The 19531-nt window shown below is 43.9% G+C and overlaps 1 protein-coding gene across 13 annotated transcripts in view; it reads right to left on the bottom strand.

Moving 5' to 3' along the window:
- The window catches only part of LOC110499338 (SMC5-SMC6 complex localization factor protein 2), a 34084-nt gene that overhangs the window by 6728 nt on the left and 7825 nt on the right, over positions 1 to 19531 (bottom strand). For 4 of the 13 annotated variants that reach the window (XM_036956202.2, XM_036956201.2, XM_036956200.2 and 1 more), the window contains exons 2-12: positions 19207 to 19250; positions 12923 to 13380; positions 12028 to 12085; positions 11405 to 11561; positions 9594 to 11085; positions 9205 to 9278; positions 6197 to 6307; positions 4417 to 4584; positions 3085 to 3187; positions 2395 to 2624; positions 2048 to 2312 (exon numbers count right to left, since the gene is read on the bottom strand). In XM_036956202.2, coding sequence (XP_036812097.2) covers positions 2048 to 2312; positions 2395 to 2624; positions 3085 to 3187; positions 4417 to 4584; positions 6197 to 6307; positions 9205 to 9278; positions 9594 to 11085; positions 11405 to 11561; positions 12028 to 12085; positions 12923 to 13306 — 3042 coding nt within the window. In that variant the 5' untranslated portion in view covers positions 13307 to 13380; positions 19207 to 19250. Of the gene's footprint in view, positions 1 to 2047; positions 2313 to 2394; positions 2625 to 3084; positions 3188 to 4411; positions 4585 to 4692; positions 4822 to 6196; positions 6308 to 9204; positions 9279 to 9593; positions 11086 to 11404; positions 11562 to 12027; positions 12086 to 12267; positions 13544 to 18940; positions 19251 to 19531 lie in introns of those variants that run through there. The other 9 variants (XM_036956198.2, XM_036956196.2, XM_036956199.2 and 6 more) reach the window with 7 other exon arrangements.

Below are 19531 nucleotides of genomic sequence, written 5' to 3'. Positions count from 1 at the left end.
TAGCCTAGTGGTTAGAGCGTTGGACTAGTAACCGAAAGGTTGCAAGTTCAAATCCCCGAGCTGTTCCTAGGCCGTCATTGAAAATAAGAATTTGTTCTTAACTGACTTGCCTAGAAAAAGAAATAAATGCAGTGCCTGTTAATTTATCATCGAATCACAGCCTACTTCGTCAAACGGGTGATGATTTAACAAGCGCATTCGTGAAAAAACACTGTCGTGGCACCAATGTGTACCTAAACATAAAAACAACACACAAGTATATATATTTTTAAACCTGCATATTTAGTTAAAAGAAATTCATGTTAGCAGGCAATATTAACGAGGGAAATTGTGTCACTTCTCTTGCGTTCAGTACAAGCAGAGTCAGGGTATATGCAACAGTTTGGGCTGCCTGGCTCAAACTGTGAAGACCATTTCTTCCAAAAAAGACTAATTCATTTGCCAGAATTTTACTTAATTATGACATAACGTTGAAGGTTGCGCAATGTAACAGCAATATTTAGACTTATGGATGTGGTTCCGTATTTCACTGAAAGAATAAACGTTTTGTTTTCTAAATGACAGTTTCCAGATTTGACCATATTAATGACCAAAGGCTCGTATTTCTGTGTGTTATTATATTATAATTAAGTCTATGATTTGATAGAGCAGTCTGACTGAGCGGTGGTAGGCAGCAGCAGTAAGCATTCATTCAAACAGCACTTTCCTGCTTTGCCAGCAGCTCTTCGCAATGCTTGAAGCACAGCTCTGTTTATGACTTCCAGCCTATCAACTCCCGAGATTAGCCTGGCAATACTATAGTGCCTATAAGATCCTCCAATAGTCAAAGGTATCTGAAATACAAATGGTAGAGAGAAATAGTCCTATAATTACTATATTAACTACAACCTAAAATGTATTAACTGGGAATATTGAAGACTCATGTTAAAAGGAACCATCAGCTTTCATATGTTCTCATGTTCTGAGCAAGGAACTGAAACGTTAGCTTTCTTACATAGCACATATTGCACTTTTACTTTCTTCTCCAACACTTTGTTTTAGCATTATTTAAACTAAATTGTTTTTATTTATGTATTATATTAAGTTAAAATAAAAGTGTTCATTCAGTATTGTTGTAATTGTCATTATTACAAATATATATATAAAAATCGTCCGATTAATCGGTATCGGGGTTGAAAAATCCTAATCGGTCGACCTCTAGCCAACACACCGTAATGGTGTTGTCCACCACCCTTCTTCCATCGTCATATTTGACAGGGAAGCCAAAATGCTCCCATCCATGAGACTTAAATGAAGCAGGAGGCATTTCCTGTTCTTCAGCTCCTCCCCCAGCCATGGCTGTCACTGCTCTTCTTTTCGTAGCTTTCTGCAACGCGAGCATCCAGGATTGATACGTTGGGATTCAACATGCCCCGTTCACGTGAACAGTAAGCACAACTGCTTAAAAAATTATTCAATCAGGCTTCAGAGCAAAACACAGCACTGTCTTTATCTTTCACTGCAAATTTGCATCAAGATTTAGGGAATTACTTTAAAAAGTAACAGCAGCAGTAAAATCACACTATGATGGTTAAACTCTGCAATTGATCTGCGGTTCACATGCGTGCTGAGCCGTGGGGGGTGATCTGTACGGATCACGGATCAACTACGGTCCGTTACATCATTAGTCATGAGCATATGTAGATTAAGTGAAAGTGCAGCTTTTGTGATTGGACCTAGAAAATTCTTGACCCTGTTTCAAACGGGCTATTTTGGGACCGTGTTTAAAACAAGTCAGTGCTAACTCTGCTCCGGAGCAGAGCCAGCTAGCCCTGGGCTAAGGATGGTGCTAGTCCACTTTACAATGTGCAAGCGTGAACACTCCCTTAGCCCTGGGCTTATTTAGACAGCAAATAACTGGATGGGAGAGACAAGCAAGTAGGAAAATAAGTTAAAAACGCTGAGGCGGGGATTGAACCCACAACCATTGGGGTTGCACATGTACACGTGTTTCTACGGCACCACGCAGAAGCCACAGAAGAAGAAATAAATAAAACAGTTGACTGACCATGATGTCCAAGTCCCTTATGCTGTTGACCAGGTTGTGCAGTAGGGAGCGGAGGTGCTCAGTGGGCTGGAGGGCGAGCTGCGTGTCCAGGCCCACTCTGCTCACCACCGTCAGGAGTAACAACAGTTCTCCGTCACTGTAGACCCGCGGGCACAACGACGTGCAATGACACATGTACTTGATGACATTGTCAAAGTTGTGTCCAGGGAAAGTGCTGATCTCCTTCTTGCTGGACAGGCTCTCTGTGCTGATCTGGAGGCCCTCTCTACATACACACAGGTAGTTATTATCTGTCTATCAGAAAAATTGTATGAACAAGGTAGTTACTGACGCACACACAGACTTACATCAGGTCTCCCTCAGTGAAGGGGGGTTGTAGGTTCTCCAGGGGGAAAAGGGCGACAAAGGGAACCCCCATGTTCATGAAGACCAGGGTCATGTCTCCAATACTGGGCACCCACACCTCAAACCTCTCACTCTTATTCAGCACCATGTGTTCAGCAGCGGAGCAGGCAATATCTCCAAGGGCCTTTAGTACCTGATGACATGTCAGCCTGTCTGAGTGGACTGACATCATCTACAGGAGGGAGGGAGAAAGAGAAAGAGAGAGAGAGGCTGACGTTTTCTCTGTCTTTAATGAGCCATCCTCATTTGATTAAAAACAATTTAGTACCCCCTCGTTAGTCCTCCCCCTATGTTAGTCCCCCCCCTCGTTAGTCCTCCCCCGGGGCAGCAGGGTAGCCTAGTGGTTAGAGCGTTGGACTAGTAACTGGAAGGTTGCAAGTTCAAACCCCCGAGCTGACAAGGTCGTTCTGCCCCTGAACAAGGCAGTTCACCCACCGTCATTGAAAATAATAATTTGTTCTTAACTGACTTGCCTAGTTAAATAAAGATAAAATGTTAGTCCTCCCCACAAAAAAAGAGTCGCAAACCACCAAAGAGAGAGACATAATACATTGATCAATTAAAATTAAGCAATTATACAAACAAATCAATCAATCTGATTAGTCTAGCACAGGTAAAAGGGGGTGTAGTACCTGGAAGAGCCAGCGGGTCACCTGGGGAGGACAGGGGGAGGAGCAGTAGGCTCTCTGGAACAGCTGGGAACTGACCTGGGTCCTGAACTGGTCTGGAGAGGAGCTGAGAGACACAGAGACACAGAGGGAATGAGAGAGAGGAAAAACACATACCAGAGAGATGAGAGAGAGGAAGGAAAAACACCTGAGAGATGAGAAGGGGAAAACACATACCAGAGAGATGGGAGAGAGAGAGAGGAAAAACACCTGAGAGATGGGAGAGAGAGGGAGGAAAAACACCTGAGAGATGAGATGAGGGGAAAAACACCTGAGAGATGAGATGAGAGGGGAAAAACACCTGAGAGATGAGAGAGAGAGAGGGGAAAACACACACCAGAGAGATGAGAGAGAGAGAGAGGGGAAAACACACCAGAGAGATGAGAGAGAGAGAGGGGGGAAACACACACCAGAGAGATGAGAGAGAGAGAGAGAGGGGGGAAACACACACCAGAGAGATGAGAGAGAGAGAGGGGAAAACACACACCAGAGAGAGGGGGAAAACACACCTGAGAGAGAGAGAGGGGAAAAACACCAGAGAGATGAGAAAAACCAGAGATGAGAGAGAGAGAGAGGGGGAAAAACACCAGAGATGAGAGAGAGAGAGAGAGAGAGGGGGAAAACACACACCAGAGAGATGAGAGGGGGAAAACACCAGAGATGAGAGAGAGAGAGAGAGGGGGAAAACACCAGAGATGAGAGAGAGAGAGAGATGGGGAAAAACACCAGATATGAGAGAGAGAGAGGGGGAAAAACACCAGAGATGAGAGAGAGGGGGGGGGGGAAACACCAGAGATGAGAGAGAGAGGGGGGGGAAAACACCAGAGATGAGAGAGATGAGGAAAACACCAGAGATGAGAGAGATGAGAGAGGGGGGAAACGCCAGAGATGAGAGAGAGAGAGGGGAAAAACACCAGCGATGAGAGAGAGAGGGGAAAAACACCAGAGATGAGAGAAAGGGGGGGAAAAACACCAGAGATGAAAGAGAGAGGGGAAAAACACCATAGATGAAAGAGAGTGGGGGGGAAAACACCAGAGATGAAAGAGAGAGAGAGAGAGAGGGGGGAAAAACACCAGAGATGAGAGCGAGAGAGAGGGGGAAAACACCAGAGATGAGAGAGAGAGAGATGAAAGAGAGAGATGAGAGAGGGGAAAAACACACCAGAGAGATGGGAGAGAGAGGGGGAAAAACACCAGAGAGATGAGAGAGAGGGGGGAAAAACACCAGAGATGGGGTATTGGGGCAAGAGATGAGAGGACTGAACATTTCCTCTCAGTCACACACACACACCTCACCATAGGATTGTTTTCTGTGTGGTGTCACACGGGGTGACGTTACAGCGTCTCAGCTGCAGTGTGTGTTGGCTGAAGAGACGCCCAAAGTTGTCCAGGTTGAACACCGCTTCCCCGGGGTGCAGGTCCTGGATGGCACTAGACAACACCGAGAAACGCTGCAGGAAATCCCTGGGGTTGACAAGAGATACACACATGGAAGTGTGGGATTGTGGTTATTAGTCCTCCTGCTGTGTGTGTAGTTACCTCTGCTCCTAGGATTAACTGGAAATGGGGTACCTAGACAGTTCAACAGAAGATGTCCGCTGCATGCATCTGCCTTAAATCGACGTCATCGGCGCCCGTAGAGCGGTTGTTGTTAAGTGCCTTGCTCACGGACAGAACAGCAGATTTTCCCACATTGCCCGGCTCAGGGATTCAAACCAGCGACCTCTGTTAACCTCTAGGCTACCTGCACTCTGTATGCTCCTCTTTTGTGTTTATATGGATGTACAGTACCAGTCAAAAGTACTAGGTTGACTTTATTTGTACTATTTTCTACATTGTGGAATAATGGTGAAGACATCAAAACTATGAAATAGCACATGGAATCATGTAGTAACCAAGTGTTAAACAAATCAAAATATATTTTATATTTGAGATTCTTTAAAGTAGTAGGAAAGGAAGACCCCGAGTTACCTCTGCTGCAGAGGATAAGTTCATTAGAGTTACCTCTGCTGCAGAGGATAAGTTCATTAGAGTTACCTCTGCTGCAGAGGATAAGTTCATTAGAGTTACCTTTGCTGCAGAGGATAAGTTCATTAGAGTTACCTCTGCTGCAGAGGATAAGTTCATTAGAGTTAACAGCCTCAGATTGCGGCCCAAATAAATGCCTCACAGAGTTCAAGTAACAGACACATCTCAACATCAACTGTTCAGAGGAGACTGTGTGAATCAGGCCTTCATGGTCGAATTTCTGCAAAGGAAACACTACTAAAGGACACCAATAAGAATAACATATGTGCTTGGGCCAAGAAACACGAGCAATGGGCATTAGACTGGTGGAAATATGTCCTGTGGTCTGATGAGTCCAAATTTGAGATTTTTGGTTCCAACCGCCATGTCTTTGTGAGACGCAGAGTAGGTGAACGGATGATCTGCACATGTGTGGTTACGACTGTGAAGCATGGAGGAGGAGGTGGGATGGGGCTTTGCTGGTGACACTGTATTTAGAATCCAAGGCTCACTTAACCAGCATGGCTACCACAGCACTCTGCAGCGATATGCCATCCCATCTGGTTTGTGCTTAGTGGGACCAGCATTTGTTTTTCAACAGGACAATGACCCAAAACACACCTCCAGGCTGTGCACGGGATATTTGACCAAGAAGGAGAGTGATGGAGTGCTGCATCAGATGACCTGGGCTCCACAATCACCCAACCTCAACCCAATTGAGGTGGTTTGGGATGAGTTGGACTGCAGAGTGAAGAAAAAGCAGCTAACAAGTGCTCATCATATGTGGAAACTCATTCAAAACTGTTGGAAAAGCATTCCACGTGAAGCTGGTTGAGAGAATGCCAAGAGTGTGCAAAGCTGTCATCAATGCAAATGGTGGCTACTTTGAAGAATTTCAAATATATTTAGATTTTTTTTAAACACTTTTTGGTTACTACATGTGTGTTATATCATAGTATTGATGTCTTCACTATTATTTTACAATGTAGAAAATAGTAAAAATAAAGAAAAACCCCAAACTTTTGACTGGTACTGTATGTTTTAAGTGTATGTGTGTGCGTGCAGTTACTTTTGCTGCTGCGAGATAGCCTCCTCAATGTTCTCCTCCTCCTCTTCCTCAGCCAATCTCAGCAGTTTCTCCTTACAGGAGAGATGCAGCTTGGCTTCCATCTCCTTAGACCTGGGGAGAATAACCACGACATAGCACACATTGTTATGACATAGAACTCGTTTAATTCTTAAAGTCTAAGCCGTTGGGGGGGTTCTCAGCTGACATATGGAATTGTTTTAAGGTGGTCATACTATGGATCATTAATCTATTTGATTTAGAATTTTTAGGTAACTAACAAAGTGAAGTGTTTGCTCTATATCTAGAGACATAAGAAAGCTCAGGAAATATACAGTGGGGAGAACAAGTATTTGATACACTGCCGATTTTGCAGGTTTTCCTACTTACAAAGCATGTAGAGGTCTGTAATTTTTATCATAAGTACACTTCAACGGTGAGAGACGAAATCTAAAACAAAAATCCAGAAAATCACATTGTATGATTTTTAAGTAATTCATTTGCATTTTATTGCATGATATAAGTATTTGATCACCTACCAACCAGTAAGAATTCTGTCTCTCACAGACCTGTTAGTTTTTCTTTAAGAAGCCCTCCTGTTCTCCACTTGTTACCTGTATTAACTGCACCTGTTTGAACTCGTTACCTGTATAAAAGACACCTGTCCACACACTCAATCAAACAGACTCCCAACCTCTCCACAATGGCCAAGACCAGAGAGCTGTGTAAGGACATCAGGGATAAAATTGTACACCTGCACAAGGCTGGGATGGGCTACAGGACAATAGGCAAGCAGCTTGGTGAGAAGGCAACAACTGTTGGCGCAATTATTAGAAAATGGAAGAAGTTCAAGATGACGGTCAATCACCATCGGTCTGGGGCTCCATGCAAGATCTCACCTCGTGGGGCATCAATGATCATGAGGAAGGTGAGAGATCAGCCCAGAACTACACGGCATGACCTGGTCAATGACCTGAAGAGAGCTGGGACCACAGTCTCAAAAAAAAACATTAGTAACACACTACGCCGTCATGGATTAAAATCCTGCAGTGCACGCAAGGTCCCCCTGCTCAAGCCAGCGCATGTCCAGGCCCTTCTGAAGTTTGCCAATGACCATCTGGATGATCCAGAGGAGGAATGGGAGAAGGTCTGTGGTCTGATGAGACAAAAATAGAGCTTTTTGGTCTAAACTCCACTCGCCGTGTTTGGAGGAAGAAGAAGGATGAGTACAACCCCAAGAACACCATCCCAACCGTGAAGCATGGAGGTGGAAACATCATTCTTTGGGGATGCTTTTCTGTAAAGGGGACAGGACGACTGCACCGTATTGAGGGGAGGATGGATGGGGCCATGTATCGCGAGATCTTGGCCAACAACCTCCTTCCCTCAGTAAGAGCATTGAAGATGGGTCGTGGCTGGGTCTTCCAGCATGACAACGACCCGAAACACACAGCCAGGGCAACGAAGGAGTGGCTCCGTAAGAAGCATCTCAAGGTCCTGGAGTGGCCTAGCCAGTCTCCAGACCTGAACCCAATAGAACATCTTTGGAGGGAGCTGAAAGTCCGCATTGCCCAGCGACAGCCCCGAAACCTGAAGGATCTGGAGAAGGTCTGTATGCAGGAGTGGGCCAAAATCCCTGCTGCAGTGTGTGCAAACCTGGTCAAGAACTACAGGAAACGTATGATCTCTGTAATTGCAAACAAAGGTTTCTGTACCAAATATTAAGTTCTGCTTTTCTGATGTATCAAATACTTATGTCATGCAATAAAATGCTAATTAATTACTTAAAAATCATACAATGTGATTTTCTGGATTTTTGTTTGAGATTCCGTCTCTCACAGTTGAAGTGTACCTATGATAAAAATTACAGAACTTACATGCTTTGTAAGTAGGAAAACCTGCAAAATCGGCAGTGTTTCAAATACTTGTTCTCCCCACTGTATATATTCTTTACACATATTTAACCCCTTTTGGGGTAGGCACAAATCTACCGTCATCCTTCCATTCCTTTTTTAAAATGGTACAGGTTACCTTCAGACGACACTTGTAGAGCAAAACGGCAAACACCATCGTGTGTGTTTTGAAGCAAGAAATAGATCTCTGAACATTTCACCTATTACTACCTGTCAGGGCAATGAGATGGAGACTGTAACCTCATAAATATCTTGGAATTTTAATTGATGATAGCCTCTCTTTTAAATTGCATATTCAACAACTTACAAAATAATTTAAGCTGAAGTTGGGATTTTATTTTAGGAATAAGGCCTGTTTTTCTTTTGAAGCCAGAAGGAGGCTAGTATCAGCTACATCTATGCCTTTACTAGACTATGGGGATATTTTATATATGAATGCTTCCACTCAGTGATTGAGATCAATTGACACCCTTTGCCATGGAGCATTGAGATTTATTTTAAACTGCAAAACTATTACGCACCACTGCACTTTGTATACCAGGGACGTCTGGCCTTCTCTAGTCACTTGTAGGCTCAGTCACTGGTATACTTTTATTTACAAAGCCATTTTGGGTTTACTACCATTTTATTTGGGCATTTTTATTGTTCAGAAATGTGGTGGGTACTCTCCTCGTTCGCTGGACTTTTTCCTGCTAACTGTTCCAAATGTCCGAACTGAATTTGGTAAAAGGGCTTTTATGTACTCTGCGCCATCGTCTTGGAACACCTTACAAAATACTTTTAAACTGGAAGAACTTGTCCTGATTGGTGTTTTTAAATCACTGATGAAGGACTTTGAGACTGATTCCCTGACCTGTCAATGTTTTTTTGAATTTGCTGTTTTATGATTTTGTTATATACTTGTGAATTCTATGGTTTGTACTAGATTACTTGTAGTTTTTCATGATGTCTGTCTGAGCCCTTCCTGGTTAAAAACATTTTTAATAAAAAAAATAAAAAATGGTACGTTATCATTTTAAAGCAATGCAGGGATTTCTCTATCTCCAAGACCCACATAGAGAAAATAGCACTATAATGTCACTTATGATAAAGCAATACCTTTGAATGCCCTCCTTTTCCTTCAGCATCTCATCCAGGTTGTTCCTGTAACTGGTGGCTTTAGATGAAGATGGCTGCCAGAGAAAACATCACATCAACGTTATCAACCCTTTTAGACTGAGGTAAAACACTGTAGCATCGTTAGAGACGACTTGTACACTGTTTTACGGCATTTCAAATTAGTCCTTTGAACCTTTCTAACCTTCTACAATAAGTTACAACTAAACCATATAAATGCCATTATAGAAAGTAGCTCCTTACAGACTGGTTATAGTGGCTATACTGGAACCCATTTAGGCCTACATCAAAACTGGAAAATTACAATAAGTGAATAAAACATTGTTGACCACGACCCATAGGGACACAGCCCTAAGAAAGTTGCATCTTACTGGTTGGCTGTGGTGTGGGAGCCCAACGGGGATGCTGGGTGCAGGGATGGTTCCTTTTTCTGGGGTGTCTGGGGGCCAGGCGGTACGGTACAGGATCTGCTGCAGGGACGGCAGCTGGTCCTCGTCACTGCTGCTGCTGGTCTGGGATAGCGCCAACTCTAGCCCCAGGCTCAGGTCGAGGCCTAGGCTCAACTCCACATCCACAGGGTCCCCCTCCAGACTCTTACGGGAATTGTTCTTGTTGCTTCTTTGTTCTCCTTCCTTAAGGAACGATAAACTCTTATGGACCTTCTGGTCTCCTCCCTTCCTCTCTTCACCCTTCTTTCCTTGTCCATGTTGGTCCAGGGTTGAGAAGGGACTGGTTTTGAGGTCTGCCGTCTCCATGCTAAATGACTTGTCCTTCCATGAGGATGAGGACTTTGCAGAGACTGAGAGGGGGATAGTTTTCAGAACGGAGGACTCAGTCTTGAGGTAGGCATTCTCATCCTCATTCATAGTTGACACCAACTCTGCTGAAGCAATACCAGAAGATCTTGTTTTCGGTCCTGAGGTGACATCCTTAGGGGACGAGGGCTTTCCTGAGGAAGATACAGTGCTGGTGATGGCTCTGTACAAGCCGGTCTCTAGTTTAGTCAAGTCATTCCTGCTCAACTCCAGCCTTACAAAGGAGGAGTAGATTTTGGGGTCCAGGAGTAGCTTACAGGGGTCCGTTGCAGTGTCCGTACAGGAAGAGATCTTGGGACATGGGATTCGCTGTGAGCGGGATTTTGGGGGGATTTCTCTAGGGCTTGTTACATAGGGGGACCCCGGTCCCATACTAGCATCACTGACAGTAGCCAACACAACAGACAGAGGAACCTTGTTGTGTACAGAGGGCGACCTGTCTCCTCTCTGGGGACTGGGAGAAAAGGTCATCACTGCTCTAGACAGGCTAGAGGTTATGGGGTCAGGGGTGAAAAGGTCATTCAGGTCATCCGGCAAGGCAGACGTTCTCCGTGGGCGAGAGACGTGTCGCTTCTTTTCCAATGCTTGATGGCACCGAGAACTAGGGCAGTTCGACTCCGAGCTCTGAGATTTTGAGTCGGGTTTGGGGGTTCTCCCGTCGGGGCGAACTGTCGGTTCTCTTCCTCCACTCTCTCGCTCTCTGGTCTCTTTAGCTCTACTACATTCTCCTCTACTAAGGATTGTGACTGGCAGGTTGGCTGGGTTGCCAGATTGGTGATTCATTCCCCTGTATCCGGCCTGAGGGTTGCCGTTCTCCCTCACATTATTGCAGCATGGCGTCTTTCCATGGCCGGTGCAGCGCTTCCTCGCAGGTTTGGGTGTGGAGAGTGGATAGGTCGGGAAATTACTCATGTCTCTCTCCATCCCTTCCTCTGTCTTCTTAGGGGTGAAACTCTCCTTCAACCTTAGAGAAGGACTTGAGCTCAGATTGTTCTTCATGAAGACTTTCTTCAGGTAGGATGGGTTGGGGCTGGTGGACATTTTAGAACTAGGAGTAAAGGATCAAATGAAATCAAATGTTTCATAACAGAGCACTTAGCCATCACAAACCAGGCTTTACAGAGATCACAATCAGTAACATTTCTGGCTTTTCAATTGATGATATTATATTCATAGATCCTTGTAGGCCTTATGAGCTTAGTTAGCACAATTATCTAAATGATCATAAGCCAAAATATACGGTTCACTCCATCGTCCATCTTTCTGTAGTCATTTCCAGCTACTACACGGCATACAAAGTTAGCCCTAATAGTAATTGCTGAAGGGGACAAATAAAGTTGCATTGAATTAAATGTTTACCCCCTCACCTGGCTGTTCCATCGGGTGGGTAACAGGTACTGATAGGGTCTGGGATATAGTCCTCTGGATGAAGTCTCTTATTAGCCATGTCCTCTCCTCTTCCTCTGTTTCTCTCCTCCAAGTCTGGGTGTCTGAGTCTCTTCAGAGACATGGATCTGGTGCCTCCTGGTGGGAAACATCATAATCAACATTCACAGTAAATACAATATTTCATATAAAGTTCAACAAATAAAATACTAGAGAACGAGTATATGGGTTTTTACAAGGCCCCTCAACAAATGACAAAATATTACATGAATTGTGAAGTCAATTTTTCAAGCGCTTTAGCACACATAACAGAGAGGCCCACTAGATAACTAGATAAAAGTGCACTTCATGCAAAATTAGCCTGAATTTGCATAGTATACTACTCTCAACAAATCATTAGTCAAATGGCAGAAGGTGCATCAGAGACTACTATACACGTCTGCATCAGCATTGTTACTGTACAAAAAGAACATTGAAACGTATCATTTGGAGATGGGTAACCTATTGATGTGTTTATAGACTCATTTTACAAGGGTTCAGTATTATAAAATAGGTCTATGATGGGCTTGTTATTTACATACAAGTTAGTAGGTCTAATTTGTACCTTTAGTGAACTGCTTGTTAGAGGGAGTGGCTCCTCTGTGGTCCAGGGAACCACGACTCTGTGGAAAGACCGAAAACAGAAGAGAACCAAATATCAACATCATTGAATTGTCATTATTGACGTGCCTGTGTGAGGTGAGAGTGAGACAGTTTAGATTATTTTCTATTTGTTCGTATCTGTTTAGGCCACAGACTTTCGGGATCAATGAAGTACAATACATGGTCAAAGGTATGTAGAGACCTGCTCGGCGAACATCTCATTCCAAAATCATGGGCATTAATATGGAGTTGGTCCCCCTTTGCTGCTATAACAGCCTCCACTCTTCTGGGAAGTCTTTCCACTGGATGTTGGAACATTGCTGTGGGGACTTGCTTCCATTCAGCCACAAGAGCATTAGAGAGGTCGGGCACTGATGTTGGGCGATTAGGCCTGGCTCGCAGTCGGCGTTCCAATTCATCTCAAAGGTGTTCAATGGGGTTTAGGTCAGGGCTCTGTGCAGGCTAGTCAAGTTATTCCACAACGATCTCGACAAACCATTTCTGTGTGGACCTCGCTTTGTGCACGGGGGCATTGTCATGCTGACAGGGGAAAGGCCCTTCCCCAAACTGTTACCATAAAGTTGGAAGCACAGAATCGTCTAGAATGTCATTGTATGCTGTAGCGTTAAGAAACCCATTTCATGAAGCTTCTGACGAACAGTTCTTGTCCTGACATTTCTGCCAGGGGCAGTGTGGAACTCGGGAGTGAGTGTTGCAACCAGTGTTTTCCCCACTGAAAAGCATTGAAGAGAGTTGGAATGGGAATTACAGTGCACTTCCTGAATTGACTGGAATTGACCCCAACCCTAATAGGGATGTGATCAGAGAAAAGAGAACAAACTCAAATGAAACTCTACCTTGAGTTTCTTGTTCATGTCTTCCCTCAGCACCACTCCATAGTCCCCCCTTCTGCTGGGGGCACTGACTCTGCATGGGGGAAGGGAGGACGGCGACAGTGGGTTGTCCCTTCCCATACCACCCCAAGTGTTAAAGTGCTTGCCCCTATAGGGGTCAGGGGTCACAGGGCTGTGGGAATGCTGGGTTTTCATGATTAGGGTGTTTGTAAAGTTGGCCGGGCCATCCTTGGCTTCACCCCCAACTCCAACCCGGGAGGCTCTGTGGTGTACCCCTGGCAGGTGGGGAGGGTGAGGAGGCAGGCCAGGAGCGGGCTTCGCCCTGGGTTTGGGCAGGGGGTAAGTGTTGGGGTTGGACAGGTGTCCGGGGGGCTGAGAAGGTTCCATCTCGGTCTCCTGGATGGAGGAGAGGGCCGATGAGGGTTCAGGACGAGGAGACCCCAAAGGGATGACGTCTTTGACTGCAAACACAGGTGGAAAAGGGATACAGGTGTGAGCACATAGACCAACAGAGACATGATCCAGCACCATATGGAGGAACCATCACCACCCATTTCACAGCAAGCTTGCTCAAAGGAAAAATGCACACTGTATTAATGCAGGTTAACAGCCCCAAAGCATTACTTGGCCCACCACCATTCGATGGGCAACAAAATATTAGGGTTGTCACAATACCAGGATCGCGATACTACGATACCAGATTTTCCATGGTAGAAAAAGAAAACACAAATTAGACTCTATAGCCCTATATTAACCTACTTTAATGTTAAATTGTGGGTGTTACAGCTTGCAGATTAAACAAATGTGACTCTAGATTGTCAGCTCGATGGTGAGAGATTTTGGCATGCCTACGGTCTGTGGACCGACCAAGGTCCACTGTCATCCAGAAGGCTGTGTCCATGATATCTCTCCTGCACACGGTTATGGCTAACTACTACAATTTTGACACCATCGTCACTGACGTAGGTTTTAACAACCTTAGTTTTCGGCGATCTGAGGAAGGACTACAAACATTTTTTAAAGCCCTCGCTGGCACAGGGAAGAGAATAATTATCTCTGGCCCCCTCCCGTGCTACAGAAGGGCTTCTGGACATTTCAGACGACTCTTTGCCCTAAACGAGTACCTGAAGAAACTTTGCAACGACAGGAATGTCTCTTTTTGTAGGTTTGGTTACCTCTAGGCAGACGCCCACACTCATTGAATGTCACTTTTAAATGTTAGAGCAATCACTAGTAAAAACCTCATTACTGACTGCAAAGTTCATGGCATGTTTCTCACTGAAACATGGCTGTCTTCAGACTGTCGAGCCACTCTTATTGAAGCCCCCCGGGGCTAAAGATGTTCATACTCTATCAGAAAAGGGAAAAGGGGTGGGGGTGGGGGACAGACACTATTTTTTGCTAATGCTCTCAGCTGTAAGGACATTTCATTTGGATACTTTGGGTCTTTTCAGCATCATGCTATACTTTTTAAATGTCATTGTGTTGGGAGATGTTATATTCATGTTGACAAAGAGAATTTAAGAATATTTTGAGCTCTATGGACTTTATCCAACATGTTACTGGGCCCACCCATAAGCACAGCCATTCTCTGGACCGGGTTATTACCAAGAGGCTTTCTACTGACATATCCTGTATTGTTTATGTTGCTTTATCTGATCACCACTGTGTGTTCATTACTACCTTGTTGCCCATAGCACAGGGTAATACTGAACACATTAAGAAACACTATTGAGTGTATGAACAATAACTACTCCACCACCTATTCTGCCTTCCTCTTGTGATGATTGAGTTGATAACTTTAATAACAAATGAAGGGTAACCATTGATGCCATAGCTCCAGTAAAGTTGACAAAGGCCACATCCAAATGGAGACTGAGGAAACTAATAAATGAAGGAGAAATTGCAGAAAGGCAGATCGGAAGTGGAGAAAGTCAAAGTTGCAGGTCCATTAAGATACTCCGAGAGCGACTTGGCATATAATGCATTCAGAAAGTATTCAGACGCCTTGACGTTTTCCACATTTTGTTAGGTTACAGCCTCATTCTAAAATGGATTAAATAGTTACACACAATACCCCATAATGACAAAGCAAAACAGCTATTTAGAAATGGTTCCAAAATTATATACCAAAAACATTGAAATATCACATTTACATAAGTATTCAGACCCTTTACTCAGTACTTTAATGAAGCACATTTGGCAGCAATTACAGCCTTGAGTCTTCTTGGGTATGACGCTACAAACTTGACGCACCTGTATTTGGGGAGTTTCTCCCATTCTTCTCTGCAGATCCTCTCAAGCTCTGTCAGGTTGGATGGGGAACGTCGCTGCACAGCTATTTTCAGGTCGCTCCAGAGATGTTCGATCAGGTTAAAGTCCGGGCTCTGGCTGGGCCACTCAAGGACATTCAGAGACTTGTTCTGAAGCCACTCCTGCATTGTCTTGGCTGTATGCTTAGGGTCGTTGTCCTGTTGGAAGGTGAACCTTCACCCCAGTCTGAGGTCCTGAGCGCTCTGGAGCAGGTTTTCATCAAGGATCTCTCAGTACTTTTCTCCGTTCCTCTTTCCCTCTATCCTGACTAGTCTTCCAATCCTTGCCCTGAAAAACATCACCACAGCATGACGCTGCCACCACCATGCTTCACCATAGGTATGGTGCCAGGTTTCCTCCAGATGTGAGAATTGGCATCCAGGCCAAAGAGTTTGATCTTGGTTTCATCAGACCAGATAATCTTGTTTCTCTTGGTCTGAGATGCCGTTAGGCAAACTCCAAGCAGGCTATCATGTGCCTTTTACTGAGGAGTGGCTTCCGTCTGGCCACTCTACCACAAAGACCTGATTGGTGGAGTGTCGCAGAGATGGTTGTAGTTCTGGAAGGTTCTCCTATCTCCATGGAACTCTGGAGCTCTGTCAGAGTGGCCATCGGGTTCTTGGTCACCTCCCTGACCAAGGCTCTTCTCCCGCAATTGCTCAGTTTGGCCAAGCGGCCAGGCCCAGGAAGAGTCTTGGTGGTTCCAAACTTCTTCCATTTAAGAAGAATGCCACTGTGTTATTGGGGACCTGCAATGCTGCAGAAATGTTTTGGTACTCTTCCCCAGATCTGTGCCTCGACACAATCCTGTCAGAGCTCTAAGGACAATTCCTTCGACCTCTTGGCTTGGTTTCTGCTCTGATATGCACTGTCAACTCTGGGACCTTATATAGACAGGTGTGTGCCTTTCCAAATAATGTCAAATCAATTGAATTTACCACAGGTGGACTCCAATCAAGTTGTAGAAACATCTCAAGGATGATGAATGGAAACAGGGTGCACCTGAGCTCAATTTCGAGTCTCATAGCAAAGGGTCTGAATACTTATGTAAATAAGGTCTGTTTTTCATTTTTAATAAATGTACAAACATTTCTAAAAACCTTTTTTCGCTTTGTTATTATGGGGTATGGTGTGTAGACTGAATTTTTATTTAATCCGTTTTAGAATAAGGCTGTAACGTAACAACATGTGGCAAAGTCAAGGGGTCTGAATACTTTCCGAATGCACTATATAACAAGACAATTAGAAAGGCCAGACGGACTTATTTTTCTAACTTGATCACTAATAATCAGAATAATTCTAGTGCTCTTCTCAACCATTGATGGCCTGATAAATCCTATCCCTCACATTTTATGTGGACTTTTCTCCACATCTAAATGTGATGAGTTTGCGGCATATTTCAGAGATAAGACAACAAACATTAGGCTGGGTATCAGTCAAGCAAGACCTGATGAGAAGTTAGATGATATGTGCCCTAGTCTACTACGCAAAGGCACTAGGGATTTATTTTCCCTGGTGGACACTGACATGCTCAGGAAAGTGATATCACAACTTAAGCCTTCTACCTGCCTTCTGGATCCTATCCCCACCACCTTCTTCAAAACAGTTTTTAATTGCATATCTGAAGAAGTGCAAGCTATTGTTAATCCCTCCCTGTTCACAGGCACTTTCCCCTCTGCACTAAAAACTGCTATGGTGAAACCCCTTCTGAAGAAAAATGATCTAGATTCAACAGTTCTTAGCAATTTTCGGCCAATCTACAACCGTACATTCTTAAGCAAAATTCTGGATAAATTTGTTTCAAACAAGTAAAATTACTTTTTCAGTGCCAACTGTATTTAAACAAAAATCCAAACTGGTTTTCCGGCCCACCACAGTAGAGACAGCATTAGTTAAAGTAGTAAATGATCATAGAGCCAACAGATGCCAAACAGCTCTCTGTCCTTGTACTCTTGGATTTAAGTGCTGCATTCAACACTGTTGACCATGATGTCCTTCTGGAAAGACTGGAGAGGTGAGTTCTAAAGTGGTTTGGGACCTACTTCACCAGTGGAGAGTTTGTTGTCACCCTTGGTGAACATAACCTAGAGAAAATACATCCCACATGTGGCATTCCACAAGGTTTGATTTTGGGTCCGGTATGGTTCAGTTTCTATATGTTACTCCTTAGCAGCGTTAACAGAAAGCATCTTCACTGCTACGCAGACCATACACAACTTACAATTTGTGTAAAACCAGAGGATTTTAGCTTCACGGATAAATTATTAGACTCTATTTGTGATTTAAATACTTGGATGGCTCACAACGTCCTCCAGCTAAATCAAGACAAGACTGAGGTATTTATTGTTGGAGCAAAAGCACAGAGAGAATCTGTCCACAGTTTAATTCACAGGCAATAAAGATAAAACACCAGGTAAAAAAAACCCTAGGTGTTATTTTAGATTCTGAACTCAATTTCTAATGACACATTAGGAATGTAGCTTTTAACCACCTGAGGAACATTGCCAAGGTCTGGCTGTTTCTGTCTCAGGCTGATGCAGAGAGACTCACTCATGCTTTCATTACAAGCAGGCTTGACTACTGTAATGCTCCTGTCTGGTCTACCCAAGAAAGCCATTGGTCAACTGCAAAACATACAGAATGCTGCAGCACAGGTACTAACCAAGACCAGACAGAGAGCACTCATTACACCAAATTTAATGTCTCTGCACTGGCTGCCTGTGAGTTTAGAATTAATTTAAAGATTATTATTGGTTTTTAAATCAATCCATGATTGTGCACCCCAATACATACCAAGTAATGCACCCATTAGGTCCCTCTGGCACTGGCCTTTTAACTATCCCAAAGCCTAGGACCAAGAGGCATGGAGAGGCAGATTTTAGTTATTATGCCCCCAGCCTTTGGAATAGCCTGCCAGAGAACCTGAGGGAGGCTGAAACTGTGGACACATTAAAAAGAGATCTTAAAAACACACCTTTTTTTTAGCTTTGCTTTTCCTTAAGATGATTTTGGGTAGTTCAGTTATTGTTATTCTGTAGTTTTTTTTATCCTCTTATGTTTGTTGTGTAGTAAATATTTCAGTTATTGTGTTGCAGTCCATGTCTGAAATGTCCATGTCTGAAATGTCCATGTCTGAAATGTCCATGTCTGAAATGACCATGTCTGAAATGACCATGTCTGAAATGACCATGTCTGAAATGTCCATGTCTGAAATGTCCATGTCTGAAATGTCCATGTCTGAAATGTGCTTTAGAAATACTTCTCGATTTGATAATGCTGTTTCTTTCTAACATTAGGACTGTTTTCCTCAAGAAATCTGCTTCATGATTTGTTTCCTTGCCATGATACTTCTGAATATTGCGATACTGGTATTGTGACAAACCTACAAGACATTAATGGTAACTTTTCAGAATCCAGGGCAAGTGAGTGAGTGATAGTTTTGAGGTCGAGCTTAGAAGAACCCTGTAGGCTATATAGTTAGTTGTGGTTACTGTGCCGAGTGGTCAAACAAAATCTACACAGACAGAGTAAGACACAGCCAGAGAGACAGAGAAAAACAGACACACCCACACTACACTGTAGCAGCAAGGGTTTTGACCAAGTTCAAAGGTTAGCGTTAGCATAGCGTCAAATGATCCAACGATGAAGCATTATGCTGTAGAGTGTTAGTGCTCCATGCCCCAACTCAATACAAACTCTGTTTCTCACCCGCATTGGTGAAGTACTGCCTAAGGCTACTCATCCTTCTATATAAGTACGATCTCACTCCTTTACATTAGCATGGGGCAGCTCCTAAGGCAGTCACACAAAGCAGCAGGTGCCACAGTCATCTGTGTGTGGAGTCAAATCCCTTGGGTTTAACTACAATATTTCAGTGTGTGTGTGTGTGTGTGTGTGTGTGTGTGTGTGTGTGTGTGTGTGGATACAGTCTCATAACAAGTTTAGTGTTGTTTCATCAGTTCTCAAGATCTTACATCCACCAGTAATGCTTTTCGTAGAGAAGTAGTCTGCAATTGATCTGCAAAAAAAGACAAGACAAAAGTCAATCGAGAAGTAATTTCCATAAAAAGCATTATGCTTTGTTTGAGTCAATTAAACATAAACAAGAAATATTGCGTACAACAGAAAGAGAAACTTGCCCTTTGAATTTTATTTAACTAGCCAAGTCAGTTAAGAACAAATTTTTATTTACAATGACGGGCAAACCAGGATGACACTGGGCCAATTGTGCGCTAGCTACAACCGTCATAGACTGTTTTTTGCGGGCTAGCTGGCCTCCGCCCAGTACCCTGCTCTGAA

The sequence above is a fragment of the Oncorhynchus mykiss genome, chromosome 20 (genome assembly GCF_057628025.1).
Source record: "Oncorhynchus mykiss isolate SJ-2025 chromosome 20, ASM5762802v1, whole genome shotgun sequence".
NCBI lineage: Eukaryota > Metazoa > Chordata > Actinopteri > Salmoniformes > Salmonidae > Oncorhynchus > Oncorhynchus mykiss.
This window is presented reverse-complemented; position numbering and strand designations above follow the sequence as displayed.